The sequence below is a fragment of the Carcharhinus amblyrhynchos genome, chromosome 22 (genome assembly GCF_965287045.1).
Source record: "Carcharhinus amblyrhynchos chromosome 22, sCarAmb.v2.hapA, whole genome shotgun sequence".
NCBI classification, from domain to species: Eukaryota; Metazoa; Chordata; class Chondrichthyes; order Carcharhiniformes; family Carcharhinidae; genus Carcharhinus; species Carcharhinus amblyrhynchos.
The window spans coordinates 25197721-25218536 of record NC_137345.1 but is presented as its reverse complement, the minus strand read 5'-3'; the positions used below and the strand labels follow the sequence as shown (position 1 = coordinate 25218536).

Genomic DNA, 20816 nt, shown 5'->3' with positions numbered 1-20816 from the left:
GGACTGGATTCTCTGACCTCAGCTGTGGCTGGGATTCTCCCAACTGACTGCTGCGAATGGAGATTTGGCTGAGAGCCAAATTCTCAGTTGTAGCAGGACCAGAGAATTCCATCTAAAACACATCCCAGCCCATGTGCTTCCAGCATGAGCTGCTCGACTGTGATAAACATTGAGAACCACAGTTAATTGTCTCTGCCTTAGGAAGGGAATATGGGAGTACACTGTGGTGCCTCTAACTCCCAGTCAAATTAGATTGTAAGACTCAGTGCAAACAAAACTCAAAAATTAATTATTCTTGATACGAATGACTCAGTTTCCACACCATTTGTTGCAGGACGGTGAAGTTTGGGCCAGAGATAGGATTACACGTTATTACAATTGCCTTAATTCTCTGACCCACTCTTCCTGTTTGGACCATGGGATTGTGGAATTGCCCATTTTGTTCCTACAAAGCACCTGTACAACTTCATGCTTTTGAATTGGTTCTTGAGAGTAAAGCAATTACTTTACCATTCAGTCAAGGGAGTAATACTTGTCTAACCCCTGGCCCTCTGTACGCACAGAGAACCTCTTGCATTTTGATTCATTTAGTTAAAAATATGCTGTGATAACGTTCGCTGGGTCCATGCGGGATCACTGATTGATCGCCCAGTGGGGCTCATTGAGTGCGAGTTCCTCCGTAACAGGCAGTGGCCTGCCCAGCTGGAACTCAGTACCCGAATCTTATACCAGGCAGGCCCAGGACTGGGCCTGCTGAATGGTTCTCAAGACAAGGACAAGTGTGTGTACATTTTGGTAGTGGTTTAACTTTGATTTCTGTAATAAACTATGTTCCTTTCCATCCTGAGGTATTACGTATGCTGTGTGGCATGTGTTTAAGGGTCTAGCACATACATGGCTCATGTAAGACTGGTGATGTAATAAGGCACATGACCCAGACACAGGGGTCAATGTGTTGTTGAGCAGAGAATGGTTATGACCTAATATTGGAGATAGCTCTTAGGCTGCACCCTTTACTGTATATATGTAAATAGTTCTACTTATTAGTAGAGACTCACAGTTAGCATACTGAAAACTACAAAGACATATTTAAGAGAGGCAGTTCTGCAATGAACAACCTCCCAATATGGTGGCAGCAGGCTATCAAAAACTCTGACCTCACTAAAATGCTGAAACAAGCCAAGACACTGGGAGACAAAGTCTAAACCTTAACAAAATCTCTGACCAGAGAGAAGCTCACAACAAAGCTGAAGACAACAGAAAACCTTCACCAGGGAACACTCTAGAGAAAAGGTCTGGAAGCTGAAGGCAGAGATTATTATTGCAGCAGAAGACTGCAACAGAAGAATACATCAAATATCCCTTGGATAACCAGCTTCAGTGTCAGAGTCCACAAAGCCTGCAAGAGTGAGCTAAATTTAAAGTTCCAGACTGCAACTAGCTCTGAGAACCCTTTCCCTAATTCAGTGTCAGAGCTGCCATTGAAGGAAAGCCCATCGCTCAAACCCCATTCTCCAAATGGAGCCCCAGTATATGGCCTCTGAGATCATAGGCTCAGAAATTTTTTTTTCTCTTGTAAACGTTGGGACTGTCCAGCTCGGATAATAGAAACTAATGAAGTTGTAATACTGGAGACAGTGAGATTTAATCAAAGAGGCCAAGTGCCTGGAGAACCCATCAATTCCTTCAGAGACCGAATAGCAGCGGGTATAACAGACAATACATTCTCTGACTTCTTACAAGCAACAGAAGTGTTGATGCCACTGTTGGACTGGGGTAAGCACAGTAAGAAGTCTCACAACACCAGGTCCAACAGGTTTATGTGGTAGCATAAACTACCAAAGCTTAGTAGCTCATGACTACTGAAAGCTCATGCCACCAAATAAGCCACAGAAGATCTGACCATGGACAAGGTGATCTGCAGTCGATTGCTATTCTCAGCATGTTTTGATGTTCCGAAAGTCAGAAAATGCTAGCAAAGGACTGAAATTAAAAACAGATCATGAGCCATATCTTCCTTGGAAGGGCAATCAGCATCAGATTGCTCAATTAGTTATGTGAAATTTCTTCTGTTCTTGCCCCGTGAGACATCCCTACACAGGCCCAGCAAGATCCAGGCACTGCAGCAGTCCTGAAGGCCAACATTGCAATCCATGGGAGGCGAATTAAACAAGGAGTCCGCCATCTTTTCTTTACACACAAGCTGTCAGCAAGGTACTACAAAAGGTTATGAATGTCGCCCAACCCATCACACAAACCTGCTTCCCATCCATTGATTCTGTCTACACTTCCTGCTGCCTCAGCAAAGCAGCCAGCGTAATTAAGGACTCCCTGCAGCCCAGACGTTCTTTGTTCCACCCTCTTCTGTCAGGAAAAAGATACAAAAGTCTGAGTTCACGTATCGACTGACTCAAGAACAGTTTCTCCCCTGCTGCTGTCAGACTTTTGAATAGACTTAACTTGCATTAATTTGATCTTTCTCTGCACTCTAGCTATGACTGTAACACTCCATTCTGCACTTTCTCATCTCCTTCTCTATGAATGGTGTGCTTTTACTGTATAGCGTGCAATAAACCATACTTTTCACTGTATGATAATACATGTGACAATAATAAATCAAACTAAAATCAAAATCAGCTTGGGCCTTTGGATGAGTGGGGGAAGGGACTGAGTGGGGGAGGAGGTGCGGGGAGGGCCAAATTGAGTGGGTTAGTCTGTTTCTGGACAATAGTTGCCCAGAAGTTAGAAGAGATATTAATTTTTCTAACTTTTCCTGGGCACGTATTTGCCATTTAAGTCACATTTTTTTAGTGGATCCTAGCATATGACAATTGGCACTTCTGGATAATTGCCATGCAAGCTCTTAGCTTTGAACTCCCAGGAGAGATTCCCTGGCACATCTTTGGGGTACCCCCCCAAAATTGGGGTCAACACTGTGTTGATGGAAGTTACCTGTGCAAAACTCTACAGCTATAACATGACACTGAATAATAAAAACTTTACTGAAGGTCACTTGGAGTACATAGACTAGATTTCCAGGACAAAATATGGAAAGGTAGGAGTACGGGTGGTGGGAGCAGAGGCAAGGCAAGATGAACCTCCAAGTTCAGCAGCAAGGATCTCCAAGGACAGCAACCTGGACCTCTGAAGACAGCAGCATGTTGCCAATGGTTGGAGGTTGTTAAACAATTGATGTTAACCTAGCCACCATGAACACAGAACTGTGGTGCAAAAAGAAGTAAAGTCAACTTATTAAATCACCAATGTAAGACTATCCAACAACAGCATCTGGGATAGATAGGTGGGGGGAAGACTGCAGCCAACTGGAAATGTCACTGGACTAGTAATCCAGAGATCCAGGCTAATGTTCTGTTGACATGGGTTCAAATTCTACTATGGCAGCTGGTAGAATTTACATTCAGTTCATCGATCTGGAATATAAAACTGATCTCAGTAATGGTGACCATGAAACTATCATCGATTGCCTATAAAAACCCTTCTGGTTCATCAATTCCCTTTTTCGGAAGGAAATCTACCACCTTTACTTGGTTCTGGTCTATATGTGCCAATGTAGTTGACTTTCAACTGCCTTCTGAAATAGCAAGGGCAATTAGAATGAGCATCAAATGTTGGCATTACTAGTGACACCCACATTCCATGAAAGAATTTTTAAAAGTACTAAGTATATCAGCCTCTGTTTGTGTGTAAGTGTGTGAATTGTACACCATTAATCCAAGAGGTTGCTTTATACCCTTAAACCTTTTGTTGGAACCGTCTTTATTTGGGTATGTATTAGCATCACGTGCACTATTTTAGTTTAAATGACCTTCCTGATGGCTCCATATTACGCAATTCATAGAATGTATGATTGTTTCCATTTGTCATTCATTTTACCCTTTCTTCCAATAGCCCTGGCACCTTCTAAACTTTATACCAAAACACCACCCCTTGCTGAATCTCCATCATTTGCTGTTTACTGATCCTTACCATTTTGTCTTTAGACAGCAGAGCAATAGGAGATGCTATGGTGCAGTGGTATTGTCACTGGACTAGTAATCCAGAGACCCAGGGTAATCCGCTGGGGATCTGGGTTGGAATCCTACCATGGCGGATGGTAAAATTTTAATTCAATAAGAATCTGGAGGTAAAAGTCTTATGGCGACCATGAAACCATTGTGATTGGCATAAAAACCCATCTGGTTCAGCAATGTCCTTTATGGAAGGAAATCTGCCATCCTGGTCTGGCCTACACGTGACTCCAGATCCAAAGCAATGTGGTTGACTCTTAAATGCCCCCAGAATAGGCAGTAAATGTTGGCCTAGCCAGCGACACCCACATCCCATGAATGAATTAAAAAAAGGTGATTTGATTCCATTCCTGCAGTATATTTTCTTCATATATTTTGGACAGGTTTGCGAATTTTCCTCCAATTATTTCACTAGCTGCAGTAATAGCAGCATGCACTGTTAGAAAACCTTTAATGTAATCAAGTAAATAGTGACAAATTGTGCTATTCCTGTGTGTCATGTACTGTTACACATTCCCTTTGTTTGTATGGAGTGGTGGGGGCGGCGGGGGGTGTGAGCAAGAGTGGGTGGGAGGTTTGGGGTGGCAGGGGGTAGAGAGTGCTGGTGCATCATTGTTATGCTTGCCGGCATTCAAAGGAATTCACTGATAAATTAGCATTTCCTCCGTTGGTGCTGGATATTTTTCTAACTAATCAGCACTCTACAGCTAGACGATTAAACATTTTGATGTTTATAATGGCTACGAGACTCATTTGCTGCTTGAAACATGTTAAAAAACCATTATCTCAGGTACAATGAGATTCACTGTTACTTTATCATAACCCACTGACAGTTTGTATTCTCGTAAATTGAATAATTGAAAGCTGTGTCTTCCCAAAATTCTGTTAGCGGCTTGTTAATTTGGACAAAACACATTTGCTCCCGTTTTTACAGCAAGAGGAATGATAGGCCCTTATCAACAATGAAGACCAGTAAAGAATATAGCTGTTGTCAATACATACTTGCCTCTTTGCAGTATTTTCACTCCAGTTCATTTCAGGTTAATGCAATCCAATGCTACACTTACTTGCATAATTGCTGCTGCTGACTAAATTAACTTAACTATAATAACAATACTAAGGTGTCAACCTTGGTTCTGTGGTAGCATCTCGCTTGAGCCAAAAGGCCGTGGGTTCAATTTCCACCTACACAGCTGAGCAAATAATCTCGGCTGACACTTCTGTGCAGTGTTTTTCTTTGTCTGCAGGAGTTCTTCACTGCTGTTGTCTTTAGGATAAGATGGCCCCTCAAGTGAATGAAGAAAAGAATCCCATGACATTATTCAAAGAAAAACAGGGGAGGTCTTCTAGCCAATCTTTATTCCTCATTCAATGTTGCTGACACAAACGATTTAGTAATTGTCTCATTGCTGTTTGTGGGACTTTGTTGTGTTTGTGTAAATGGACTGCTGCATTCCCTACATTTCAAAAAATGTTTACATCTCAAAAGCACTTCAAAAATTCTAAAGCACTTTGGGATATGCTTATAGGCTGTGTAAATGCAAGTTCTTGCTTAATTCAGTGTTACACACTATTTCATGTGCTTAGTCATCTGTATTGATTCCCCTTTGAGGGCTATTGTTTCCTTCTCTTCTTCTTTCAGGAGAGGGAATACATTATTCAAACATAATGTAATATTGTTATTCATTTCATGTCTGTCTTTTCATGAAAGGTCAACAAAATAATGCTAATAAAATGAGGAATGATACTTACTAATCCACTTGCAAGTAAAATATATACCAACTTTCCTTGCAAGTTATTTACATCTTCACAGGGTATCACAAATTAAACTTTATCTAGCATCATGAAAGTTTGATTATAAAGTGCAATAAAGATATATTGAAGTGATAAATATATTAACATAACCTATACACATGGTTAATGAATTCCATCAATTTCCCTCTACACTGAATACTTTACTTTCAATCCATACTTCCCACTCTTACTTTCACAGTCAACTGCAAAATAGTGTGATATGCTAACTTTGTTAAACATGGTATTACAATTAATTTCCTTCTGCAAAGAATCACCACTTTCCACTCTCACACCATTACATCTGGTGTCTCCGAAGAATCTATCCTTGGCCTTGTTCTTTTTCTCACCTACGTACCACCCTCTGGCAACTTCATCCAAAAATATTGCATCAGTTTCCGCAGGTACACTAATGGCATCCCACTCTGCCTCACCACCGCCCCCCGACTCCTCCACTGTTGCGAAATTATCAGATTGCTGTTCTGACATCCAGCACGGGAGGAGCAGAAATTTCCTCCAGCTAAATATTGAGAAGACAAAGTCATCACTTTTGGTCCCTGCCACAAAACTGTACCCCACCACTGAACCCATCCCTCTTCTTGCTGTCATATCTGATGAGTTCTAACGATATATCCCTGCCATCACTAAGAATGCCTATCTCCATCTCAACAACATTGCCTGATTTTATTCTTGCCTGAGCCCATTTGCTGCTGAAAACCTCATCCCTACCTTCATTGTATCTACACTTGATTAGTCTAATGGACCCTGGCTGGCCTCTAAAGTTCTACACATTTCAAAACCATGTCTTAATCCATGTAAAGTCCCATTTATCATCACTCCTGGTGCTCACTTTAGATTTTCAAATCTACACCTTAGATTTTTTTCTCCTCCAGTGCTAAACCTCTAAGATATCTGTGCTCCTCCAAGATTGGCCTCCTCAAGGACCAAAGAACAAAGAAAGTTACAGCACCAGAATAGGCCCTTTGGCCCTCCACTGACATGCTGCCCGCCTGAACTAATCCACTTGTAAGTAAAATATATACCAACTTTCCTTGAAAGTTATTTACACCTCTACCCTTCTGGGGATCATATCCCTGTATTCCCATCCTATTCATGCATTTGTCCAGATGCTCCTTAAAAGTCACTATCGTAACTGCTTCCACTACCTCCCCTGGCAGAGAGTTCCAGGCACCCACTATCCTCTGTGTAAAAACCTTGCCTCGTACATCTCTTTTAAACCTTGCCCCTCGCACGTTAAACCTATGCCCTCCTTAATTGACTCTTCCACCCTGGAAAAAAGCTTCTGACTATCCAGTCTGTCCATGTCCCTCATAATCTTGTAGACTTCTATCAGGTAGCCCCCTCAACCTCCGTTGTTCCAGTGAGAACAAATCAAGTTTCTCCAACGTCTCCTCATAGCTAATGCAGTATTCCTGATTTTATTGTCCCTAACATTGCTAACCATGCCAATAAATACCAATGCTTCTGAGCTCTGTAATTTCTGGTGAAACCCTCTTCACTGCTCTATCTCTCTTTCTTCCTTTAAGATACTCCCTAAAACGCTGTGGCCAAGTTATTGGACATTAACCCTAATATACCTTTACTAGGTTCAGTGTCAAATTTTGCGCGATAATCCATGGAGTGCCTTGCAACCTTTTACTATGTTGAAGGCACTTTGTGAATGCAAGTTAGAAATTTCAAAATGAGATGGCTTCAACCTTCCAAGGAAAGAGTGGTCCACAGCCTCAGGACTGGCCACGGCCCCTGCTTGGCCAACTTCTACAGAAGGGACATTAGTGTCAGCCCCCTACATGCTCCACATCATTGAAGTGTCCATTCCACACACTTGGCAGAGGCTGATCTGCACTCAACACAGCAGGACTGGGAGAAGCTGCTTGGCCTTGTAAAAATCTACATTTGCAAAGAAAGAAACGGTTTGTACAAAAATCACATTTTTGACACCAGCACTCAGCATAGCTTACCGTTATTGTCTTTATTCGACCACCCGGTTGTGTGCAGGTCCAGCCTGACTTGTTCATTAATAAACCACAGATTTCTCCTTCTGAACAGGGGATCATTTCACACCACTGCTTGCTCTTTACAACTCGCACTGCAAAGACAAGAGGGAATCGTTAGACTTCATTCAAAATTTGATTGTGAAACATGCTTCCAATATGGAGACTGAATGGTGTAGTGGGTTCGCCAAATCGGAAAATTATGGACGAATATCATTCCTTCCATCTAAATCACCTTACATGCCATGCCAGCAGCCTGACACACTGACATACTGTTGTTACAACTCATGGCAGCATGGTAGCACAGTGGTTAGCAATGCTGCCTCACAGTGCCAGGGACTTGGGTTTGATTCCCAACTTGTCTCGCTGACTGTGTGGAGTTTGCATGTTCTCCCCATGTCTGCATGGGTGTCCCCCGGGTGCTTCAGTTTCCTCCCACAGTTTGAAAGATGTACTGGTTAGGTGCGTTGACCTGAACAAGTGCTGGAGTGTGGTGACTAAAGGTATCAGTGTTAATGACTTACTTGTGACTAATAAATAAACTTTACAATCCTGGAAATGCTATTTGGGTTCAAACCAGGCCAAGTGACCACTTTGTTCCTTGTCTGTGTCCCAGATGTAATGAATTTGGGCACTGTTAATCCAATCTGAGTAGATATGGGTGCACAGCTTAAAAACTGCACAGAGTTTCTCATGAACTGACAGTCTCATTAGCTAGCTGAAAGATGGCAACTGCACAAAGTGGACAAAGCTCAAGTGGTGCAGAACGGAGTGTTCCTACTGAGATTGGCATTAAGGCACGTCATCAGGCCAATATAGATAGATTGCTCTGCACTTAGCTGGGTTACAGATGAATTAAGAGCACTCGATGCTGAGACTGGATGGCAAAAATAAGATGTGCGTCATTCAGCAGCAATGACGCACCTCAATCTTAATTAATCCATAAAATGTAAGTTTCCTTCTGTAAAAATAAGAAGAAATAACAAAAGCGACAGATAGTGATAAAACCCAAATGAATTCCCCGCAACACTGTTCCATCCTGTCACATTAAGTTGATCGTCGAGACTTGGTCAAAATCAAAATCTCCAGCAACCTCAGCATAATAATAGAGTGCAAAATTCCAAACAGAAAGCAAGGAACAGAGAAACATAGAAAATAGGAGCAGGAATAGGCCATTTGGCTTTTTGAGCCTATTCTGCCATTTAGTATGACTATGGCTGATCCTCTATCACAAGGCCATACTCTCAAGCTCTCCTCTTGACACCAGTAGAGTCCAGAAATCTATCTATTTCCTGCTTAAATATATTCAATGACTTCGCTTCCCCAGCCTTCTGTGGTAGAGAAGCTACAAGTTCACTGTCCGCTGATTAAATAAATTTCTCCTCATCTCAATCCTGAATGGTCTATCCCATATCCTAAGACTGTGGCCTCTTGTTTTAGATGCCCCTCCCCCCAGCCACCCACCCATCCCAACAGTGAGAGGAAACAATGTTGCCGCATCCCATACAGCCCTGTATGGGTTTCAATGAGATCCTCTTTCATTTTCCTAAATTCCAGTCAATATAGGCTTAGTCAACCCAATTTCTCCTCGTAGGACAATCCTGCCATCCCAGGAATGATGAACTTTCGCTGCACTTCCTCATTGGCAAGTATATCCTTTCCTAGATTAGGAGACTGAAAATATGCACAATACTCCTGGTGTGGTATCAATACTCCAAACAGAAAATGCATAAACATACTTCATTGAGAAGCAGGTCAAAAGTTTTCTGTAAAGAATGTGAAAGTTAGACTGTAGGCTGAATTATGTGATTCCCCAAACCTCCTCCGACCACCACCATCATCAATTATAAAGTTAGTGGGGAACCCTTTGAGGATTGTACTGCCCCACAATCCTTCTGGGTCAGGGACTCCCACCGCAGAGAGAGATGCTGGCCAATCAGAGGAATGGAAGCATGCAGCATTGGATTAGGTCAACATTAGGAGATCTTGCTAGGTGCCAAGCTGACAGGCCCTAGCAAGGGACGGGGTGGGGTTGATGGGGGTCGGGGGGAGTGCAAAGAGTGTGGCCGGGCTGGGGTTTGAGAGGCCAATGGGGAGAGAGCAATCTAGAGTGGGGTAAAACACGAGGTGTGAGGGCCTTCTGTCAGCCCCGGGGCCTGTTCAGGATGGGCGATCAAGCAGCATGATGAACCCAGTAAAATGGCTGCCATATGTTTCTGTGAGGAATTGAGAGGGTGGGTGTGGCGAGGACTTTTCCCCTAATGGGAGAATCTAGAATTAGGGATCACGGTTTAAAAATAAGGTGCTGCCCATTTAAGATAGAGATAAGGAGAATTTTTGGCTCTGAAGGTAGGAAATCCTTTCTTCAAAAGACAGTGAAAGCAGAGATTTAAATGTTTTCAAGGCGGAGGCATATAGATTTGGGATAAACGTAGGGATTATTGGGGATAGGTGGGAGGAGGTTACAATCATATCAGTCACCATCTTACTAAATGACAAAGCAGATTTTGAAGGTCTGAATGGTCTGTTCCTACTCTTCATTTGTATCTGTATACGTTGCCCATCACCAGCCTGTGCAGGGAAACCTGGCATACAGAGCAACTTGGCAAGGTCATCTCCCATCCTCCATAAGGGCCTCAATTGACTCACTGGCAGGCAGGCAGTCTGAATTTATCCCCACTGCTGCTGTAATTACAGTGGAAGCAGGAATGAGTGGCAAAACAGTGAGCAGGCTGCCCGTTGGACTTAACAAGCCAGTCACAGTCATACTATTGGTGAGTCTGTGTTGAAACCAGTCCTCCGATGCAGAACCAATACCTTATGTGGCAGAGTGATTAATATCCCATGTGAATTTATAGGGGAATGAGCTTTGTGCATAGTTTTATGTTCATGATATGAATAGAAAAATGTAGCAAGTCTTAAAATGTGCTAAGTCATTTAAAATGATCAGTAAGTGCCAGTTTGCCTTAACCACAACTATTCACATTGCTCTTGAGATTCAAAATGTCGAGTCAAGGAAACTTGTTCCTTGTAATTATCACACGTAAACAGACAAACTAGGAGCAGGAACACACCATTCGGACCTTCAAAATCTGCTCTGCCATTTAGTAAGATCATGACTGATATGATTGTAACCTCCTCCCGCCTATCCCCTGTAACTTGTCACCCTCCTTGTTCATCCTGAATCTATATACCACAACCTTGAAAACATTCAAATCTCTGCTTCCACTGTCTTTTGAGGAAAGGAGTTCCAAAGACTCACTACCCTCAGAGCAAAAAATTCTCCTCATCTCTGTCTTAAGTGGGCAACACCTTATTTTTAAAGAGTGACTTCTAGTTCTAGATTCTCCCACAAGAGGAAAGGTCCTCTCCTCATCCACCCTGGCAATTTCACGCAGGATCTTACGGGGGTGATTTTACTAGCTCATCATGCTGGTCAATCGTCCTTCATGTGTTTCAGCCAAGTCACCTACTCTTCTAAACTCTAATCAATATAAGATTAGCCTGTCCAATCTTTTCTCATAAGAGAACCCGCCCATTCCTGGTATTAGTTTAATAAACTTTCTCTGAACTGCTTCTAATGCATTTACATCCTTCCTTAAATGAGGAGACTAACACAATACATAATATTTCACAGTAAGAAGTTTCACAACACTGGGTTAAAGTTCAACAGGTTTATTTGGAATCACAAGCTTTTGGAGCCCTTCTCCTTCATCAGGTGAGACAGCAGCAGCACTCCAAAAACTTGTGATTCCAAATAAACTTGTTGGACTTCAACCTGGTGTTGTGAGACTTTGTATTGTGTCCACCCCAATCCAATTCAGCATCTCCACATCATCTCAGTATTCCAGATATAGTAACACCAGTGTTCTGTACAACTGAAGTATAACCTCCTTACTTTTGTACTTAATTCCCTTTGCAACAAGCGATAACATTCTATTAGTTTTCCTAATTACTAGCTGTACCTGCATATTAGTTTTTTGAGATTCATGAACTAGGATATCCAGATCCCTCTGAACTTCAGAGCTCTAAAATTTAACACCATTTAAGTAATATGCTTTTTTTATTTTTCCTGTCAAAATGGACAATTTGCCCACATTGTACTGCATTTGCCAGATCTTTGCCCACTCACATAACATATCTATAATCCTTCGTAGCCTCCTTATGTCCTCTTCACAACCTACTTTCCGACTTATGTCATCAGCAAATTTAGTAACCATACCTTTGATTCCTTCATCCAAATCATTTATGTGAATTGCATAAAGTTGAAGGCTCAGCACTGACCCTTATCGCATGACACTAGTTACATCACGCCAGCCTGAAAAAGATCAGTTTATGCCAGCTCTGTTTTCCTATTAGCTAGCCAATCTTCTATTCATGTCACTATCTCCCTACACGATAAACTTTTATTTTTCAAAGCAATCTTTGATGTGACACCTTATCAAATGCCTTCTGGAAATCTAAGTACAGTACATTCACCAGTTCCCCTTTATCTGACTTGGTCAAAAAACTCCAATCACTTGGTTAAACATGATCACAAAACCATGGTGACTCTGCCTGGTTGTCTTGAATTAGTTTCAATGCTCTGCTATAACATCTTTAATAACTGCTTCCAACATTTTCCCTCCGACAGCTGTTAAGCTAATTGGTCTGTACCTTCTTGCTTTCTGTCTCCCTCCCTTTTTGAATAAAACAGTTACATTTACTATTTTCTGATCTAATGGCCTCTTCCCCAAATCCAGGGAATTTTGGAAAATTAGAACTGCACGTCAACTGGTCACTTCTTAGAAGACCCTCAGATAAAGTCCATCAGAACCAGGGATTTGTCAACCTGCAGCTCCAACTATTTGCTAAGTACCACTTCCCTGGTGATTGTAATTTTCCTGAGTTCCTCCTTCCATTCCATTTCCTGATTTAAAGATATTTTTGGGATGTTACTTGTATCCTTTATAATGAAGACTGATGCAAAACATTTGTTCACTTCACCCACCATCTCCTTATTTTCCATTAATAACTCCCCAGACTCACTTTCTATAGGACCAATGACCGTTTTGTTCATTTTTTTCTTATTTAAGCATCAATAGAAACTCTTACTACCTGCCTTTATATTCCTAACAATTATAGAAATCATAGAATCCTACAGTGCAGAATGAAGCTATTTGCCCCATCAAGTCTGCACTAACTTTGTGATAGGCCCTAGCTCCATAATTCCAGGTATTTACCCACTAATCCCCCTAACCTACACATTTTGGGAGACTAAGAGACAATTTAGCATGGCCAATCTATCCTGCAAATCATTGGACTGTGGGAGGAAATTGCAGCACCCAGAGGAAACCCACACAGACCCTTGGAGAACATGCAAACTCCACGCAGTCATGCAAGGCCGGAATTGAACCTGGGCCCATGGCGCATTGAGGCATCAGTGCAAACCACTGTGTTTCCCAATATCATTTTCTCATTCTCTATTTTTTTCCCTCCTTATTAAACTTTTTGTCATTCTTCCCTGTTCTTTATATTCTGTCCTCTTCTGACCTGCTACCCATCTTTGCGCACTTATATGCTTTTTCCTTAAATTCGATGCTAGTGGATCCTCCCATTGATTTTTTTCTTTCCCATTGGAATGTATTTATTCTGTGTATTTTTTTTTATTATTCATGCAGGGGTGTGGGCATCACTGGCTAGACCAGCATTTATTGTCCATCCCTATATGAAAACCCTATTTTCATTTCCACATAATTGCCCTTACTTAAGTTTGAAATATTAATCTTGGATCCATTCTTGTCTCCCTCAAACTGAATGTAAATTTCAAAGAGTTACATATTATATGGGATGTTAATTTGGGATAAGAGACTTTCTCAAAATTCAAGAACATAGGTAGAAAAGAATGAGGATGATTCCGTAAGATACTGTGTGTGGGTAGCCATTATTTTAGTTAGGCGTACCTTTGTTTAAGTATTGTGGTTTTTATTGTTGTGTGTTTTCAGTTAACAAACAGTGTTTTATTTGAATGCCAACAGCATTTCCTCACTGGTTTGCATAAGTTTCCTCAATTTACATCAAATCATGAAATGTACTTGTGAGAGCTGGTGTTCCAAGTTACACTTTTGGGTTTTGGCATCAGCAGGGTTTTGAACAGCATAGACACAGTGGAGATGGTGGATAAAAGAAAGAGAGGTGGCCTGGGGTGTTCCTAAATACTGAACCAAAAGATATAGTTACAGACCAGATCAGAATCTCCAAGATATATTATGAAATTAGCATAGACACTAACTTTTCCTTTTGATTTTGGCATTAGGATGAGCACAAGGTATTTTGCTCCAGGAATGACTTGATTGATCTACTAGGAAGTTTTTATCGCAACAAACTTTATTTAAGAATACTGCTAAAATATAACAAAAAGAATTAGCATGGGAAAAACGTAACCATATGGTATAATTCTTAATAAGTAGCAATCTCTATAATTCCACGATAAGCAACATGCTATAGTTATAATTCCTTTTTACAGAACAAGTGGAAATGCTCGCAAGGATGCTAGATTTCCAGCCTTTTAACACTTCTGGACAGAGATCAAGACAGACACCTGTCTCCTGATTCTCATACAGGCACCTCCAAAGAAAGATCCATCCCCTAACAGCAGAATTTCAGAGAAAGAGACTTATTTCCTAACAGATTCCAGTCTCTAAAGAGAGAGAGAAACATAGGCAGAGAAAGTAACCTCTCCCTAAAAATCCCAAACAGCAGACTGAGTTTGAGTTCTCTGTGTAAGCCTAAAGTAAAGTTGAAGTTTATTTATTAATCAGAAATGAGGCTTACATTCACACTGCAATGAAATTACTATGAAATTCCCCTAGTCGCCACATTCCAGTGCCTGTTCGGGTCAATGCATCTAACCAGCATGTTTTTCAGACTGTGGGAGAAAACTGGAGCACCCAGAGGAAACCCACACAGACATGGGGAGAATGTGCAAACTCCGGACAGACAATGGCCCAAGTCAGGAATTGAGCCAAGGCCCCTGGCGCTGTAGCCTAGCTCCACCCAGTCACTTGATTTTTTTTTTCCTGACAATCAAGCCAATAAGCCTTCCTCTGCAAAATCCCAGGGAACATTGAAAACAACAGAACAACATTAGTCCAGATTAAAACAAATATTCTAGCAATTAGGAACAATTAGGCTGCTGCAGTTAAAATCCGGTGCTGCCAGATACAGACCCAATGGCACCAATTTGAACAGACTATTAAAAAAACAATCTGTACAAGGTACATGACTTAAATCCATTTCTTAGAGGCACAGTATTATCGTAATATTACTAGAATGAGAGGCTTAAGACTTCTCTCTAAAGAATTCAAACATATTTCCAATATACACAAGAAGCTTTATATAAGAATTCTACAGGTCAATATATACTTTGGCTTGTTTATACTATCATGAATTAAGGTTGCCAACCCTCATGGACTGTCTTGGGAGTCTCCCAGAATTAAAGGTTATTTTTTCACACACTATTCTGAGCAGCTCAGGAGATTTTCTGATAATCTGCCCATTGAAATCCAAGGCCGGGCTGGTCAGGCCGTTTGGTGTGCAGACCATTTTGAAAGAGGTGATGGCCATGTTCAGTTTTGCCACAGGGCTTGGCAGCTTTTCAATTTCCTCTCTATTTTTACCAATAACTAAATGTGCTATCCCAGCCAAGTCAAACATTTAACTAAAATGAATATTGACCTCTCTTCAAATTGATCGCTGGCCACTATTTTACTTGCCATTGTAATGTAGGAAATATACCCGCCAACTTGCACACTGCAAAGTCCCACAAACTGCAGAATAATATAACCAGATAACGAAGGAAATGATTAGTTGAATTTACTCAGAAGCACATATTGCCCAGGAAACCAGAGATAACTCCCCTCTATCCTTCACAGTAGCTCCAAGGGTCTATTATGTTCACCTAGGAAAGGAGAGACAGCCTCCTTAGACATCTTCTTCAACAACTGGCACCTCAAACTGTGCAGCACTCCCTCAGTAGTGCATTGGAGTACGAGTCTCAATTATTCACTCAAGTCTCTGGAGTGGGTATGAAACCAGAATAATAAAATCACTTTTTTTATGATTAGCCCAGAACTGAGAAGTGTTTGACAGTGGCAGATCATTGGCTGAAGGAAGTCATTGGATCATGCAATCAGAATTGGCAAGCCTACTGTTGCTAATGGCAAATAGAGAGGCAGGGACAACTCAGTACTCCAGACTTAAAAGACAAAAGCTGGTGTGTAGAGGTGATGAAGATTGCAAGGGTAGGGAGGTTTGAAACAATGGTGGAATTTCTCACCTACTTCCTTGTCCTGCTGACCACAGAGTGGTACTAGAGAGGCCTGGAATAGAACATTTGCTAATTAACTTGCAAAATGAAAGGTGAATGAAGTAAAAAGGCATTAAATATCTGTCCTTGCATATAATTACAGCAGCCATTGGAAAAAAAAACATGCTGATGCACAACGTTTTGTCCTTGAGTAACATCTGAATTATGGATCCAACCATGACAGATGGTGGAATTTGAATTCAATATTAAAAAATGTCTGGAATTAAGAACCTACCGATGACTATGAAATGCTGGAAAAAACTATCTGGTTCGCTAATGTCCTTTTGGGAGAGAAATCTACCATCCTCACCTGGTCTGGCCTCCATGTGACTCCAGAGCCACAGCAATATGGTTGACTCTCAACTGCCCTCTGAAATGGCCCAGTAACGGCAACTAGGGGTGGGCAATAAATGTTAGCCAGCCAGTGACACCCATGGTCCCACGAATGAATAAAACAAAAATGCATTTAATCCTTGGAGAAATGTTGTTGGTGACAAAAGCATTTAGGCAAATGCCGGTTCATTAGTTCTGCACATTGTTAAACTTAGAAACTTTCATGAAGCCATCTTTTTTATTACTTCTTCACAGTAATTGAGTTGCTCGGTTCAGAATTCCATTATTACAAAGCTGTAAAATTAAATGTGATGTAACTACAAAAGTAACACATTGTGAATACATGACTTTCTGTTCTTCAAAGCAGGGTCAGGAACCCAAAGCCCAGCTAATTTCCTCACTTTAGTGAACATCAGGCTTGCAAAACAAAACTATTGGGTGAACATGACCATGTTTGTGTATTTTGACACAAAAAGAAACTGGTTGAACTGATAAATTTTTTCTTTTAAAAAAAGTATGAAAATCATGTAGATCAGAATTGATGTTCAAATCATTTGCAATTCCACATGACTTGTTGCAGAATGTATTAAACCCTGAAATATGTTCCCAGTGTCATTGTGGCCTGCATTAATCCACAATGCAAAATGGAATGTGCTGAAAGGCTGTAGACGAAGGTTGGATTCTGACAATTGGATCATAATTCTTATTAGTGCTGTTCCTTGCCTTTAAACACAGAAATATAGAAGGACAGTTTTTAAACAAGTTCAACACAAATAACTTTCTAACCAATACATTGCAACCCTTTGTGTGTCTGCAATGGTATGTTTATGCTTACAACCTCCACTGTATGGGCTGCAGTGGCCTTGCTTGTGGATGAAGAACTGTTCTTGCTGTTTTAAGTGTAGGTTCTGGGTGAAATGGGTTGACTATGTTACTGAATATACTGACCTTCAATTGAAAACTGTTTTTTTTTTAAGTTGTACTGTGAAGGAAAATTTGCTTACTCTGTTTAAAGCAAACGCAATAGCAAAATTAAAAACAATTGTGTGTGCATGTGTGTGTGTGTGTGTGTGTGTGTGTACATATGTGTGTGCATTTGGTGTGTGTTACAGACAATCTAACACATTGAATGGAAAATTTCATTCATGTAGCACCTCTAACACTGCTACACAGACCACATTGGACCCTGGGGCCAGACAGCACCATGGGCCATGCCCTGTGTGTCTCATGTGGCATTGCTCATTGATAAATTTTGCACAGACTGTTCAGGTAATATGCCATGGCACTTCCTGCTCCTGGGGAATCAGCATAGTTCCAATAATGCCACTTGAAGCAATGCTACGTGGATGAGTTTTTTCACAGAATCCCTACAATGCGGAAGGAAGCCATTCAGTGCATCGAGTCCGCACTGACTATCTTACCCAGACCCTCTCCCCACAGCCCCACACATTCATCATGGCTAATTCATTTAACCTACACATGTTGGGAGGTCAAGGAGCAATTTAGCATGGCCAATCCACCAATCCTGCAGATCCTAGGACTGTGGAAGGAAACTAGAATACCCAGAGGAAACCCACACAGACACAGGGAGAATGTGCAAACTCCGCACAGACAGTCATCCAAGGCCGGATTTGGACCTGGGTCCCCTGCACTGAGAGGCAGCAGTGATAACCACTCTGTCATCGTGCCGATCATGTTGCTTTGAGATTCTGTGTTTAACTGTGAGTGCAATTTTAAAAATCAGTTAATTCCCTGCTGAAATTTGAAATTACATAGAATATACAGAAATAGGACAGTCAGGCCAACTTGTCTAATTCATTATTTATACTCCACATGAGTTCCAAGGATCAGAGTTCCAAGTTTAGGAATAAAACTGATTATAATACATATCATTTCACTTGAAAATTAATATGTCACAAACAACACTCTGACTATCATTGACCCTTGCAATATGGGCTTCAGCATGGTTATTGGATCTGAAAGCCCATTTACATTGGAGAGGTGCTTTCAAAATGAATGTGGCATCAAACACAATGATGTGAATGGACAAGCAGACAAATTCATCCTGACTACATGTCATCATTTCCCTTTGGTTTCTTTTCATCCTTGGTAATTTTTTTCATCTCATTATTTTACCTCCTGCAAGTGTTGACATTTTGCTGAGACAGATTCCCCTCATGGGCCCTTGTCCTCTGTGCATTACCCATTCATCTGTGAATCTCAATAATGATTGTTGGTAACCTATAGTCCTAACAGAAGCCAAAGCACACAAGTTAGAGCCTGGCCTTGTAGCACTTCCAAGCAGCTGGAACTTTGAATGGCTCAGATGACATGGTTCATGATAAGACAGATATTTTAACAGACTTTTTAAAAGGATTCCACTATCCTGGAACACCAAGAATGTTTAGAATACTGGAGGAGAAGGTGGGAGCTGGGATCGCTGAGAGATGGATTCTAGATTATAAAGCATCACAAACGCAAAGAATTGAACATTAAGAGAGGACCTCAAAACTTGGATGGGGGAAGGCTGAGAATTGAAAAGAATTTGGGCAGGATGGTGATGGGGGAACTATCGGAGCACTGATTGAACTGGGTATTTTTCGAGATCTCCCAGCACTGAAGTGGAGCATGATGATCTGCAGTGGATGCCATGGAGAGGACCCTGAGAGAATAGGACCCAAAAATGCTATCGCGATCTTTCACATTGTGTCTTTTAAAAAGCATTTAAACAGTTACATGGGTAAGATGGGTATGGAGGGATATGGTCCAAACATGGGCAATTGGGACTAGCATGGTGGTTAAAAGAAAGGGTGGCATGGACAAGTTGGGCCGAAGAGCCTGTTTCTATGCTACAATCTACTATAACTCTATGAATGTGTATGATCACCCAACAACTGCTGTTTCTGCTCTTCAAGTTGTCTATCACCAATTTTACATTCTTGAGGGCTATCTCTCATCCTTTTCTCCATCATTTTTCAGTACAATCTGTCATTCATTGCTTTGTGTTCTTGCTTTGAAGCTCTTAATGGTACATTTTCTGGTTCCAGGAGTGAACACAGAAAACATTATCACCTCTTGCCCACTAAGTTCCATCCAGTAAAATAAATGGACAGAAAATCAAAGGCGTGCGGCTTGCAGCATCTCAATATACAACTTTGGTGCATGCCTTAAACGTAAGAGTGAAAAATAAATCCTTTATTGCACTAAGCTGTGTTAGTAATTTTGCTGACTTAAAAAATTGTAAACTTCCATGACAAGATTCATTAAAGCTTTCTCCCTCCCAATTTACACAAAGAAATAGTTTTCTCAAACCTCAAGAGGTAGTTCAGAAGAAATGATTTATTATTTATATTTTCTACAGACATAAAGTCTGGTGACAGAGAAATTAATTAGTTCTCGAAAAGATTTACTTTCTAACTGTTAAAAAATAACAATGATAGGTATAGTGTGTGAGGAGTTCATAAAGCCAAACATAACGGTGCAACTTTTAAATAAACTTGCCTGAAATAAATCTTTGTGTTGTGTTTGAAACGAGTTTGGAAAACAAAGCAAAGAAACTGAAGGGATGAGGAGTTCAAATTGTTTTCACTCACTGCCGCTGTGGTTCTCTCGCCTTGCTGCGGTGATTTTCTTGGTGGAAGAAAGTGGTGCGCCCTTGACCAGTAGCAGGATCTTCTGGTCACTCCGTTGTCAATGGGATTTCCTATTGATTCAACCCCACACCGCCAGGAAACAAACGGTGGGATTGTGCCATCAGCGGAACCAGAAGGTCCCGCTGGCACGAAGAGCTGGAAGATTGCATCCATAATGTACATTCTATAAGCTAAATGGTACAATGTTCAACCCATATAGTTACACACACACACACACACACACACACACACACACACACACACACACACACACACACACACAAAGGAGTATTCACACATGCATGCAGTGACACAGTGGTTAGCACTGCTGCCTCACAGTGCCAGCAACTCAGGTTTGATTCTGGCCTTGGGGTCTGTGTGGAGTCTGCATGTTCTCCCCATATCTGCGTGGATTTCCAGTTTTCTCCTACAGTCCAAAGATGAGCTGGTTGCTGAATTGCCCCTTAGTGTCCCAAGATGCGTAGATTAGGGGGATTAGTGGGATAAATACTTGGGGTTACAGTCTTAGGGTCTGGGTGAAATGGTCTGTTGGAGAGTGAGTGCAGACTTGATGGGCCAAATGGTCTCCTTCTACGCTGTCAGGATTCTATGCACACACACGTGAAAGATACAGTTCAAGAGTGCACTTTTACAAGCTGTAAACAAAATA

The 20816-nt window shown here is 41.3% G+C and overlaps 1 protein-coding gene across 2 annotated transcripts in view; it reads right to left on the bottom strand.

Moving 5' to 3' along the window:
- Window positions 1–20816, bottom strand: part of LOC145356832 (chemokine-like protein TAFA-5) — a 324795-nt gene that overhangs the window by 132994 nt on the left and 170985 nt on the right. For both annotated transcript variants that reach the window (XM_080209744.1, XM_080209745.1), the window contains exon 3: window positions 7802–7929. In XM_080209744.1, the coding sequence (XP_080065870.1) occupies window positions 7802–7929 (128 nt within the window). The remainder of the gene's footprint in view (window positions 1–7801; window positions 7930–20816) is intronic.